We start from the raw sequence: 14,706 nt of genomic DNA, 5'->3' as shown, positions 1-14,706 counted from the left end.
ATGGCTGTATTGCTGGCCATACTGCTGGTGCTGCTGCTGATGCCTTCTTCAACCGTGGCTAAGACGGTGAAGCAGCACCTGGCGGACTGCCTGAAGGATCAGGACTATAAAACACTGCTGGACACAGCAAAACACGGCTTACAGATATTGAAGATCGCTGTAAGACCCAAGCACGTCATCATCGTCGGTGCCGGCATAGCGGGACTCACCGCGGCCAAACTGCTGCGGGATATAGGACACCAGGTAGACACAAGAAAGAAGAAAAAATTCCATGTGCATCTGCGTTGACTCTGCTTGGCTTGGTCAATGCAACAAAAAAATCTCCCCACATACATTACATTATTGCTACGGTAATGTAATGACAACTGATTTGTGACTGTGACTGAAGGGCCGATTATTTTGCACAACATAGACACATTAAACTGATACTGCTAATCACTGGTGGTTCCGTGGCCTAGTGGTTAATAAGGAGATGGGATTTAGATCAGATGGTTGCAGGTTCAAATCCTACATTTGCTCTCCTTATCTCTCTCCATGGCTGAGGGGCCTTCAGCAAGGCACCTGACCACACATTGCTCCACTGACTGTAACTAATACCCTGTAAATATCTTTAAGTTTCTTTGGATAAAAGAGTCAGCTTAGTGCAATGTAATGAAATGGAATCTCTCACTCAGTCAGGACATAAGGTGGACAAGAGGTGATAGTTGACAAACTTAATATGTTAACTGACACTCATAGAAATGGTAGTAGAAACATTCAATGAACCATGTTTGTTTCTTCTTCATGTTAGTACCACACATTTCTGGATCTATTAATACTGTGTGTGTGTGTGTGTGTGTGTGTGTGTGTGTGTGTGTTGTGTGTGTGTGTATGTGTGTGTCTGTGTGTGTGTGTGTGTGTGTGTGTTACCAAGGTAACTATAATTGAGGCCAGTGGTCGTGTAGGAGGGCGTGTGGAGACCTACAGGGATGAGAGTGGGGGCTGGTATGCAGAGCTAGGAGCCATGAGGATCCCCAGCTTCCATGAGTGAGTTATTACCTGTGTGGTATCCAGTGAGTGTGTGGTATTCACTGATGGAAAAAATGATTCTTTAGTTACAGCCTATTTCCACATACAGTATAATCCAAAAGAGTTGGTTTCACCTGTCCAATTCAGCCGGGCGATTGTCTGGTTGAATGATCACCTGGTTGAATTGAACAGGTAAAACAAGATTTTCTAATATTTGGTATATGTGGCTCTGGATTGTAACTAATCAATCAATTTTGCCCATCACTGGTGGTATTTGACCACAGGTGAGTGATGACAGGTGTGGTATCACAGGTAAACAAGGCATGACGTTTGACTACAAGCTACTCAACTGGCCTACAAAGACGGCTTAAAACTAAGAAACAAGAACATTTTTGAAAACAAAACCGGTGCATAATGCATTCAATAACAATGGTGAACACAGCAACATTAATGAAATGTCAATGGAAGCCGGTTAACTACGGTTAACCATTTTGAAATCTAATGTTGGTAGAGGCCATCTAAATGTATTGTCCACACATGACAAGCGGAAAATATTTCCCTTTAGGACGAAACAAAACGGTTGTAGTAATAGGCCAGTCAATCTAGCTCTAAAAAGGCCCAAACCCGGGATAAATTGCAATAGTAATGGTTCCTACTTTTAAGTGATTCTTAACCCCCCTTGTATCACATATTAAAAATCTACAGCTTTATATTTAGTGGAACATACTTTTTTCAAGGTCAAAGTTGGCAGATTTACCATTCATTTCTCCAGAGGGAGACAATATAGGAGATACAAAGGGTAAATGTTTTAACTATGACTTATTAATTTGAAACTTTCACAGTTGGTATGTAACATTCAGGCAAAAAAAAATTTCATATCATATATCACATATTAAAAATCCACTTTCATCAAATTAGTGGAACATACTTTTCCCAAGGTCACATGTACTGTATCCGATTTTACCCACTGAATGGCAAAATGCATCAGAAATCCGCAACTTCTGACCTTCAAAAAAGTATGTTCAAGTATAGTGATGAAGGAAGATTTTTCATATGTGATGCAGGGTGGAGTAAGTATCAATAAAAAGCGTCAATCATTACTTTTGCAATTTAATTTATGTTTTTGCCCGTTGTTGCATAATTTATCCCATGTTTAAGTAGATGTGATCTCATTTGTATATTTAATCATCATATTTCAGACAACTTGCAATACAAAAAAAGCTTTGCCTTTGCTTGAGTAAATTACTGTGAGAGTTTCAAATTGATATCTCACTGTTTAAATGTTATTTTAGCCTATTCCCCAAGTATCTCCTATATTGTCTCCCTATAGGAAAATTAATGGTAAATCTCCAACTTTGATGTTCCACTAAATACAAAGCTGTAGATTTTTAGTATGTTATTTACACATACAAAAAACTTGGAATGATTACTATTGCAATTTGTCCCGGGTCAAACGCTGGATTGACTGGCCTATAAGAGTATAAGCTAGACTAGGGGTTCCCAAATCTTACCATGACAAGGCCCCCATACACCAATTCTTTATGCTTGACAGTGGTCGAGTTGTAAAATCAAACCAGGGGGAAATATACTGCATTTATTGCAGTAAATGCTGTATTGGTCCGTGTACTTTTTCGTTCATTCATTATTCTATTTTGGAATGAAATATGAAATTCAAAAAAGGGTGCAACTTCTTGTTTTGATTAAAGCAATACAAGCAGAAATGGCTGTATTTTGTTTTCTGCATGTGTTACTTCATACCATAATAGCATTATAAAAAATGACAACATTTTTTATCGTTTTTCAATTTGTGATATTTGGCTATTCATTTATTGAATTTCATTTGACTGACCCCTCCCCCTCCGTTTACCCGGAAGGAAAGTTTGCCATCTGAGTTGCATCAGAAAAGGTCTAGCTACCAAACGACACACAGAACAGTAGCTGGAGCCAGAGACACAACAGAAAAATAATAGAATGATGAAAAACATTTTTGTGATGTGCAGGCTAGTAGGCCTATGTGCAGCACGCGTGATGGTTAGCCCTGTATTGGAGCGTGCGTCCGCCTTATAAAATAGAGATAAAATTCCCTTTATGTTATGGACTCAACTTTATAGCCTAAATAAAGGCTAAAGTCTCTGGAATCAATAACCTATTATACCCTTTCCCATGTAGTAATATGCATTAGGGAGCAAACTGTCCAAAGCAGTGTTCTCGCGCAAACTGTTGCGTATTCTGGCAAGTGTAATGAGCTGAAGCGCGCGCTCTCCATACCAAGTTTTACGCATGTTGAATACACATTTCACTTTGGTGTATTTGGAACATTAGTGATATTGTTGGAAAGCAATATGTCCGGGTACATACACCTAAAGGCTTGAGATGAACTGGGAAACTGAGGCTGATCGTAAGAACTGTCAATGTTCTCAATGACAGTTGGTCTACCCCTTCCCATTGAGGATATCTGTCCCGGTCGCACAGCTGCACTTCTGTTGGATTAGGATGCTATAATAGGCTATATGGCCAAATACAATCAAGTCTTAAGACCAGGCCTAAGCACATGAAATGTCGTTGCGAAAGTTAAATTGGTTGATAAGTTTAAGTAAAAAAATAGACAGTACATCATTCTTCTACCCCCCTCTAGGACGCCCTACTCAATGGTGGTGGCGCGTATGCACATGCTTGTGGCGCTTGCTTGATATGGATAGCCCTACGCAACCATCTCATGACACAAATTCCTCGCACAGTCATCACAGATCGACCACATCTTTGAAGTGTAGCAACGTTCTGAATATTGCATCAACAATGCCTGCAAAGTCCGTTTGCCTCCAAAGAAGACATGTAATGAGGGCTCAACCAGCCTTCCAGGATTTACTCTCAGGTCACCCGAATTCTAAATAAACAAAAGACGCAATTCAAAAGGACGTTTTTCTAAGGTTCAACGTTTCATTTTCAGTACCTACAAAATATCAAAATATGGCGCTTGGTTCCATTTCACAAGTGATATTCAAGCGTAAATCATCATAAACAAGTCCTTATTCCTTTCTCGTGTGATATCCGAAATAGAATAATGAATGAACGAAAATATACACGGACCCGCTTTGTAGTGCTTTGATCCATTTTCCGAATTTACTTGAAAAAGACTAAAAATGGGTTCAAAATTTCAATTTGCAATTTTCCAGACAACTCAGAAAACAGAAAATTGACGTTGTTTTTTCATTTCATTTTCATTTGTCGGTCGCTTTTGAAAGACAACATATGTGAATTTGAAACCAAAGTAAAATGAGTCAATATTTCAATTTTCAATTTCTGCGTGGTGGTTGGACTGAACCATTCGCGTGGGGACCGGGGGATGTAGGTAGGCTGTATGTAATGTAAGTAGGTATGTAAGTAGCGCCAGATGTGTTTGCCTAGCCTACAAATGAAATGGATGGCAAGTCAGATTGTGAGACGTAGGCCTACAACTCGGACAGAATGACTGGCTCAGCTGTAGAAGTAACGCACAGTGTTCCGTACAGCGCCACCTCGCAGAATGGCGTTTCCGCAATCAAAACAATGCCATTCGGTGTGATGGCAACCATCACACGTATTGAATGGCTCATGTGAAAGAGGAGGTTGTCGTCTTCAAAATAAGACCACATCGACTTACAGTGGAGCATTGTGGTTAATGTATGGATTGATTATTTGTGCCAAGTGCCGGTTAGCCATGAGCCGCTAGCTTCCGTCGGCCTGAACAAATAAGTAACAGTATTCCGTACATCTGATTTACCTTAAAATACTGCATAAGCAATGGTTTTCATGCAATTATAATGTTGGTGTGTTTGTTTGTTGTCAAACTATCCCTTCAAAACAGAGTTTGAATGACTACAACACGGTAAAGATAACTTTGAAAGCAACATGCATGCTAGCCGGAAGTAGCTTGTTGCAACCTTGTTGCAACAAGCTACATTGCAGCCAAGAACGCCACTTCCATACGCGGTTGCTATGTTATTTTTACCGTGTTATATTCACTTAAACTCTTCATGGAACGAATAACCATTAGTTTAGCACTTCACAAACACATACACATTAGATCGGTCATGAAAACCATTGGTAGTGCACCGTTTTAATGTAATGAAGTTGTACGGAGTACTGTTACTTATTTGGTCAGATGTGTTCGGAATACTGTTACCTATTTGATTTAATCAATCAACCCATACATTAACCACCGCAATTCTAGATGGTCTTATTTTGAAGACGAGTCGACAACCTCCTCTTTCAAATGAGCTATACAATAGGTGTGATGGTTGTCATCACACTGAAAAGTTTAATTTAATCGCGAAAACAGCATTCTGCGAGGAGGCGCCGTACAGAACACCGTGCGTTGCTTCTAGTCGTAGCCAACCTGCAAACTTTTCAACAACCCGCTTTCACCTCCCGTGCCAACACGCCAGAGACGAACTCAGAACCCAGCTCCAAACTCAGAGGGCTGCCCGTTGGGCACGCACAGCTTAGGCCCTAGCCTACTGTAGATCAATGGTCGGCAACTCCGTTTTCTTATGGGCCAACTCCCCTAAGAATTCAGACAATCAGATTAGGCTATAGAAAAAACATCAGTTGCTGCACTTGACAGCAGACTGGGGGCAACATCACCGTTATAACGTTGCGCTTGAAACTTTCCACTGAACTGAAATGATGCGCTCGAGCAATAAGGCACTGCGAATTCATGTCGCTTGCTTTGTTTTAATCACCCTTTAGGCTACACCCGCATACATTTAAAGCCTGTCTTATTTTTGTGAAATGTCAAGATAATAATTATTACAAATAGGCTAATATAGGCTAAGTCTTGCAGATGCAGATGCAGATAGGCTCCACTCATGGACCATTTTGCAGTGTGGTGCCAACTGAGAAATGAGATCACATTGGCTGGGAAATATCCACGCGTAAAATAAACAATGTGCAACGTTTATGCATTAATAGCCAATGCAAATGTAGACAGGATCATATTAAGAGTAGTCTAGTCAGTGTGGAGTCAATGGGTCTGTGGTGCGCATTAATCAGAGCAGGCATGGTGTGCAAACTATGCGGGTAATTTTCTCCCCCTGTCCATGAAATCACTTTCGTCCCAACGATTGTCGGGGGGTTGCAGGTTGGCCTACAGCTGAGTCAGTTATCTGTCAGATCTGTAGGCCTACGCACAGTGGGTTTACATACAGTGTTGAATCTCGCCCTCAAACCCGTGCCTGCAGTTCACCTAGGGAGCGCTGTCAAGACAGCAGAGCTCGTGAGGCTGGCGCTAATAACTGACAATTGTGCTCGCTGTCTGCTGAAACTTGACAATATTACTGTAAGTTCTGAGAAACCAATGTGGATTTCAATGAAATGTACAATAACCTGGGAGTTATGTCCTTCTGATTTCCTACAGCTTTGGCATTTATGAGTCAGGCTCCGCTAGCATCTTGCTAACAAAATTGCTTTACGGCCGTCGTGATCACAGCAATGCAGCCGGCCGCCCAATCCAAACGCAGTGTGTGAAGCCACTCGTGACGTCATATTGACAATAAAGACGTATTTTACAAAGCAATGGCAGCATCGTGGTTGAGCTCCATGGGACCCCATTCATTCTAACAGCCTCTGTGCTCCTTGGCGCTCCTCTGCGATGTCTGGAAGGCGCCACTTACTGTACTGTACCACCCGGAAAAAGTTGCGAGATTCCTCTCTCGTACTACCCATAGAGTCTCTCTGGCCTACGTCTCAAGCTGACTTGCAATATCATTCATTTGTAGGCATTACGCAAAACATCTGGCGCTACTTGAGCCAATACATCCCCCGGTCCCCGCGCAAATTGTTCAGTCCAACCACCACGCAGAAATTGAAATATTGACTCATTTTACTTAGGTTTGAAATTCGCATATTTTCTCCCCTTCAAAAGCCACCGAAAAATTACAATAAAATGAACAAACAACGTCAATTTTCTGTTTTCTGAGTTGTCTGGAAAATTGAAAATTGAAGTTTTGAACCCAATTTTCATCTTTTTCATGTGAATTCCGAAAATGGATCAAAGCACTGCAAAGCGGTCCGTGTACTTTTTCGTTCATTCATTATTCTATTTTGGAATGAAATATGAAATTCAAAAAAGGGTGCAACTTCTTGTTTTGATTAAAGCAATACAAGCAGAAATGGCTGTATTTTGTTTTCTGCATGTGTTACTTCATACCATAATAGCATTATAAAAAATGACAAAAGTTTTGATCGTTTTTCAATTTGTGATATTTGGCTATTCGTTTATTGAATTTCATTTGACTGACCCCTCCCCCTCTGTTTACCCGGAAGGAAAGTTTGCCGTCTGAAACGCATCAGAAAAGGTCTAGCTACCAAACGACACACAGAACAGTAGCTGGAGCCAGAGACACAACAGAAAAATAATAGAATGATGAAAAACATTTTTGCGATGTACAGGCTAGTAGGCCTATGCGCAGCACGCGTGATGGTTAGGCCTGTATTGGAGCGTGCGTCCGCCTTATAAAATAGAGGTGAAGTTCCCTTTATGTTATGGACTCAACTTTATAGCCTAAATAAAGGCTAAAGTCTCTGGAATCAATAACCTATTATACCCTTTCACATGTAGTAATATGCATTAGGGAGCAAACGGTCCAAAGCAGTGTTCTCACGCAAACTGTTGCGTATTCTGGCAAGTGTAATGAGCTGAAGCGCGCGCTCTCCATACCAAGTTTTACGCATTTCACTTTGGTGTATTTGGAACATTAGTGATATTGTTGGAAAGCAATATGTCCGGGTATACACCTAAAGGCTGGAGATGAACTGGGAAACTGATGCTGATCGTAAGAACTGTCAATGTTCTCAATGACAGTTGGTCTACCCCTTCCCATCGAAGATATCTCTCCTGGTCGCACAGCTGCACTTCTGTTGGATTAGAACGCTATAATAGGCTATATGGCCAAATACAATCAAGTCTTAAGACCAGGCCTAAGCACATGAAATGTCGTTGCGAAGGTTAAATTGGTTGATAAGTTTAAGTCAAAATATAGACAGTAAATCATTCTTCCCCCTCTGGGACGCCCTACTCAATGGCGGTGGGGCGTATGCACATGCTTGTGGCGCTTGCTTGATATGGATAGCCTACGCAACCATCTCATGACACAAATTCCTCGCACAGTCATCACAGATCGACCACATCTTTGAAGTGTAGCAACGTTCTGAATATTGCATCAACAATGCCTGCAAAGTCCGTTTGCCTCCAAAGAAACCATGTAATGAAGGCTCAACCAGCCTTCCAGGATTTACTCTCAGGTCACCCGAATTCTGAATAAACAAAAGACGCAATTCAGAAGGACGTTTTTCTTTATTGCTTTTCTCTCTTTTCTAAGATTCAACGTTTCATTTTCAGTACCTACAAAATATCAAAATATGGCGCTTGGTTCCATTTCACAAGTGATATTCAAGCGTAAATCATCATAAACAAGTCGGTCCGTGTACTTTTTCGTTCATTCATTATTCTATTTTGGAATGAAATATGAAATTCAAAAAAGGGTGCAACTTCTTGTTTTGATTAAAGCAATACAAGCAGAAATGGCTGTATTTTGGTTTCTGCATGTGTTACTTCATACCATAATAGCATTATAAAAAAATGACAACATTTTTGATCGTTTTTCAATTTGTAATATTTATCTATTCATTTATTGAATTTCATTTGACTGACCCCTCCCCCTCTGTTTACCCGGAAGGAAAGTTTGCCGTCTGAGCCGCATCAGAAAAGGTCTAGCTAGCGACCAAATAACACACAGAACAGTAGCTGGAGCCAGAGACACAACAGGAAAATAATAGAATGATGAAAAACATATTTTTTTGCGATGTGCAGGTTAGTCGGCCTATGCGCAGCAGTCGTGATGGTTAGGCCTGTATTGGAGCGTGCGTAAGCGTTATAAAATAGAGATACGATTCCCTTTATGTTATGGACTCAACTTTATAGCCTAAATAAAGGCTAAAGTCTCTGGAATCAATAACCTATTATACCCTTTCACGTGTAGTAATATGCATTAGGGAGCAAATGGTCCAAAGTTTCTCGCGCAAACTGTTGTGTATTCTGGCAAGTGTAATTAGCTGAAGCGTGCGCTCTCCATACCAAGTTTTACGCACGTTGAATACAAATTTCACTTTGGTGTATTTGGAACGTTAGTGATATTGTTGGAAAGCAATATGTCCGGGTAGATACACCTAAAGGCTGGAAATGAACTGGGAAACTGACGCTGATCGTCATAACTGTCAATGTTCTCAATGACAGTTGGTCTACCCCTTTCTGTCGAAGATGTCCCGGTCGCACAGCTGCATTTCTGTTGGATTAGGACGCTATTAGGCTATATGGCCATATACAATCAAGTCTTGAGACCAGGTCTAAGCACATGAAATGTCGTTGCGAAGGTTAAATTGGTTGATAAGTTTAAGTCAAAACATAGACAGTAAATATTTCTTCCCCCCTCGAGGACGCCCTACTCAATGGTGGTGGCGCGTAGGCTATGCTTGTGGCGCTTGCTTGACATGGATAAGCAACCATCTCATCACACAAATTCTTCGCACACTCATCACAGATCGACCACATATTTGAAGTCTAGCATCGTTCTGAATACTGCATCAACAATGCCTGCAAAGTCCGTTCGCCCCCAAGGAAACCATGTAATGAAGGCTCAACCAGCCTTCCAGGATTTATTCTCAGGTCACCCAAATTCTGAATAAACAAAAGACGCAATTCAGAAGGACGTTTTTCTTTATTGCTTTTCTCTCTTTTCTAAGATTCAGCGTTTAATTTTCAGTACCTACTAAATATCAAAACATGGCGCTTGGTTCCATTTCATACGTGATATTCAAGCGTAAATCATCATAAACGAGTCCTTATTCCTTTCTCGTCTGATATCCAAAATAGAAAAATGAATGAACGAAAATATACACGGACCCAAGTCCTTATTCCTTTCTCGTGTGATATCCGAAATAGAATAATGAATGAACGAAAATATACACGGACCTACACGGACCATGGGTCCGTGTACTTTTTCGTTCATTCATTATTCTATTTTGGAATGAAATATGAAATTCAAAAAAGGGTGCAACTTCTTGTTTTGATTAAAGCAATACAAGCAGAAATGGCTGTATTTTGTTTTCTGCATGTGTTACTTCATACCATAATAGCATTATAAAAAATGACAAAAGTTTTGATCGTTTTTCAATTTGTGATATTTGGCTATTCGTTTATTGAATTTCATTTGACTGACCCCTCCCCCTCTGTTTACCCGGAAGGAAAGTTTGCCGTCTGAAACGCATCAGAAAAGGTCTAGCTACCAAACGACACACAGAACAGTAGCTGGAGCCAGAGACACAACAGAAAAATAATAGAATGATGAAAAACATTTTTGCGATGTACAGGCTAGTAGGCCTATGCGCAGCACGCGTGATGGTTAGGCCTGTATTGGAGCGTGCGTCCGCCTTATAAAATAGAAGTGAAGTTCCCTTTATGGACTCAACTTTATAGCCTAAATAAAGGCTAAAGTCTCTGGAATCAATAACCTATTATACCCTTTCACATGTAGTAATATGCATTAGGGAGCAAACGGTCCAAAGCAGTGGTCTCACGCAAACTGTTGCGTATTCTGGCAAGTGTAATGAGCTGAAGCGCGCGCTCTCCATACCAAGTTTTACGCATGTTGAATACACATTTCACTTTGGTGTATTTGGAACATTAGTGATATTGTTGGAAAGCAATATGTCCGGGTATACACCTAAAGGCTGGAGATGAACTGGGAAACTGATGCTGATCGTAAGAACTGTCAATGTTCTCAATGACAGTTGGTCTACCCCTTCCCATCGAAGATATCTCTCCTGGTCGCACAGCTGCACTTCTGTTGGATTAGAACGCTATAATAGGCTATATGGCCAAATACAATCAAGTCTTAAGACCAGGCCTAAGCACATGGCATGTCGTTGCGAAGGTTAAATTGGTTGATAAGTTTAAGTCAAAATATAGACAGTAAATCATTCTTCCCCCTCTGGGACGCCCTACTCAATGGCGGTGGGGCGTATGCACATGCTTGTGGCGCTTGCTTGATATGGATAGCCTACGCAACCATCTCATGACACAAATTCCTCGCACAGTCATCACAGATCGACCACATCTTTGAAGTGTAGCAACGTTCTGAATATTGCATCAACAATGCCTGCAAAGTCCGTTTGCCTCCAAAGAAACCATGTAATGAAGGCTCAACCAGCCTTCCAGGATTTACTCTCAGGTCACCCGAATTCTGAAAAGAGGCAATTCAGAAGGACGTTTTTCTTTATTGCTTTTCTCTCTTTTCTAAGATTCAACGTTTCATTTTCAGTACCTACAAAATATCAAAATATGGCGCTTGGTTCCATTTCACAAGTGATATTCAAGCGTAAATCATCATAAACAAGTCCTTATTCCTTTCTCGTGTGATATCCGAAATAGAATAATGAATGAACGAAAATATACACGGACCGTGTACCATTCGTTCTTTTGTTTTTCGATTCAGAACCAAATAACAAAAAACGAAAAAACGGCTGGTTATTTCATTATTTCGTTTTAGTGACAAACGAAAAAACAAATTTCGACCTGAATTTCCAAAATGTATTTTGTACTTCATTTCAAAACAACGCCAATGAAAAAAAGCCGACGTGCTATTTTTAATTTTTGATATTTTCATCTCTCAGCGTTATGTGCCCCGGAAGTACAAGCGTTTGCCCCTGCCGTTGGCGATGATGCGAAACACAGGACGATGTTGCGCCCCACCACGCTTCTCGTGGCTGTCTCCTGGTTGACAGCGCGCACGACTGACATATATTTAAATGTTGTAGGCCTAGGCTACCCAAAGACCCCAGGTTTTATTAACAGTTTTGTAGTAGACAACAACCACCGAACACTGTTTTGGTGTCTTGTGGGCTTACTACAGCTAGGCTAGGCTTATCAGCGAAGCTGTCTTATGGAACAATGTGGAGATAGCCTATAGGCCTAGTAGCCGAATGGGATCTGGATTTTTTAATATATTTTTTAAGGCATCTGTTTTCTAGGAACCAAAAGGAGCTGACTTTTGGTGGCAGGTGGTCGCGTCCACCATGATATTTTGATATTGTGATATTGACTCTCGGAAAGAATTGCCCTCTCGACGTTTTCCCCACTAGCCATCAGATCTGATGCCAAGCATTCTTTTGTCATGAACCCTAGAAAGTCTCTAGTTTGCCAAATAAAATCTGTCTTCCTGGCGAATTCATTCCCTTTGTCATTGTCCCTCTTTTCCTGTTAGTAATTTTGACCTGGATATGTTTATCACTGTCTAAACAATGCTTGCGCGCAGCACTTAACACAGGCATCTATCAAAGGAACGCACCGCGTGTGTGAGCTGCCTTCTCCTTATCTCTCATCGAATGGCAAGCCATGTTGAGAGACTTTAATTTAGGCCTAATTCAATTTACTCCCGATTTGGTTGAGAACTTGAGATATTAGGCTTCAGTAAAATGTCAGCACCACATCAACGTTATTTTGGCAAGTGTAATGTGCTGATGCAAGTACGATGGTGAAACAAGACGCATAGGCTTACAAATAGTAGGGCGCAAGGCTATACTTCTCCAAGCTTACTGAAAATGGCCATTGCCACTGTATTCAACGTGTTTTTACACATTCAAATACTCCCACTAAAGACATCTCCCAAACTCAACGATGAGTGCTGCCAGTGCACATTTCAGCTAGCACCACACACGTGGACAGCTCGCAGTGCAATACAAGGGCTGCACCAGCTGCAAATGCCAGAGAGAATGATCGCACCTAGACCTACTCAGAAATGTAACCTACTGTACTGATGATGGGGGTGAAGTTTTAGCTCATATTTCATTCTCCAGGGTAAAACTGATGCTATTGATTTTGTGGTAATTGCCTCAATTTATTTAACTGTAAACCAGCATTTTGGATGGCCTTCATTTGTGATATGGCTCGCAAGTTTTGTAACATGGATCTTCTATGTGTATACTTTTGTTTTAGTTTGGTATAATTACGGACAATGCAAATTACTGATTTTTGTGTCATTTTGACATTTTTTGGAAGGAATATAATCAAATAGTCCCGCCACGTGGATTATTGTTTTGTGACGTGCATGTGAGAGCCTTATGTCGGCAAAGGGTACAACAGTAGACTATTGTTTGGTTGTATTGATTGGTCTTTTGTAGACTGTCTGTACGTATTCACTCATGAAACTGTAACGTGCTTCACACATAAGAGTAGTGCCGCCAGAGACGTTAGAATTAAAAGAATCTTTGGTGCCGCGATTTCAGCACCATGGACAGAGGGCGCCCGTCCATGCAGGCAAGGCGCGTCAGGCCATGTAGACGGACATGAAAGCTTTCAACTGATACATTTTCATAAAAACATTGCCGTTTTGATTTGTTTTAGGCTGTGAATTTCAAATATATGTTTGAAAACACCTCTTCTGACAACATCCAGTATGGATTTAGTTATGCTTTTAACCTATTTAATCGAGGTCGGCTTGTAGGCTATAACTTCCGGGGCACATACGGCCGAGAGATGAAAATATCAAAAAATAAAAATAGCACGTCAACCTTTTTTTCATTGGCGTTATTTTGAAATGAAGTAGAAAATAAAATTTGGAAATACAGATCAAAATTTGTTTTTTTTGTTTAACACTAAAACGAAATAATGAAATAACCAGCCATTTTTTCGTTTTTTATTATTTGGTTCTGAATCGAAAAACAAATGAAGGAATGGTACACGGACCATTTTTATTTGTACATTAAAGGTACACTTTGTAAGATTTTTAGTTGTTTATGTCCAGAATTCATGCTACCCACTCAAGTGCTCTATGTTTGTGCCAGTGATAGGCCAGCATGTGCCAGTGAAAAAGATGACCGTAAGAACTTCTGGCGCACCTTGGATGGACGAAGAACTTAAACAACAGATGGCACTGAGGAATGAGGCAAAGGCAACAGCTAATAAGACAGGGAGTGTAAATGTCACTAAACTCAATCAGAAGAAAAAGAAAGCACACTTGACTTCACAGTTAAGAAAATGTAGCAGTGATGGGGAAAAAAACTATGGAAAACGTAGAATAGTATCTTGGGGAAGAATCAAACGCAACCAACATTCATTGAGAATGATGGGACATTCATCTCTAACCCAACAAAAATTGCCAATCACCTAAATAATTATTTTCATAACAAAGTGGATAAACTAAGGAGAGAGCAATTATCAGGAAAGAGTCATGATTTCAACCTTATGATAAAGCAACTAATTAAGGAGCAATCTTGTAGTTTTCAGTTTGCCAAAGTGGAGGAAGATACAGTAATAACTTCTTGTTGCAAGGACCAGCAAGCAGGTATTGACAATGTAGATGGTAAGTTTCTGAAAATGGCAGTGAGTTACATCTCCCAGCCCATTTGCCACATATTTAATGTTAGCTTAAAGAGTTGCATTTTTCCCCAAGCCTGGAAGGAAGCAAAAATTATACCACTACCTAAAGATAAAAAGAAAAATTTTACACCATCCAATAGCAGACTAATAAGTTTGCTTCCTGCACATAGTAAAACATTTGAGAAATTTGTTTTTAATCAAATTCAGCATAATTTTTCTGTGAATAATCTGTTAACAGAATTTCAACATGCCTACAGAAAAGGATTTTCAACATTAACAGCTTTAAC

The 14,706-nt window shown here is 40.4% G+C and overlaps 1 protein-coding gene across 1 annotated transcript in view; it reads left to right on the top strand.

The window, feature by feature from the left end:
• The window catches only part of LOC134462820 (L-amino-acid oxidase-like), a 37,374-nt gene continuing 22,668 nt past the window's right edge, over positions 1 to 14,706 (top strand). Inside the window, exons 1-2 of the mRNA XM_063216038.1 lie at positions 1 to 243; positions 914 to 1,026. Coding sequence (XP_063072108.1) covers positions 1 to 243; positions 914 to 1,026 — 356 coding nt within the window. The remainder of the gene's footprint in view (positions 244 to 913; positions 1,027 to 14,706) is intronic.

The sequence above is a fragment of the Engraulis encrasicolus genome, chromosome 14 (genome assembly GCF_034702125.1).
Source record: "Engraulis encrasicolus isolate BLACKSEA-1 chromosome 14, IST_EnEncr_1.0, whole genome shotgun sequence".
Lineage (NCBI taxonomy): Eukaryota > Metazoa > Chordata > Actinopteri > Clupeiformes > Engraulidae > Engraulis > Engraulis encrasicolus.
Note: the sequence above shows the minus strand (reverse complement) of the source record. Positions and strands in the feature narration are given on the sequence as shown.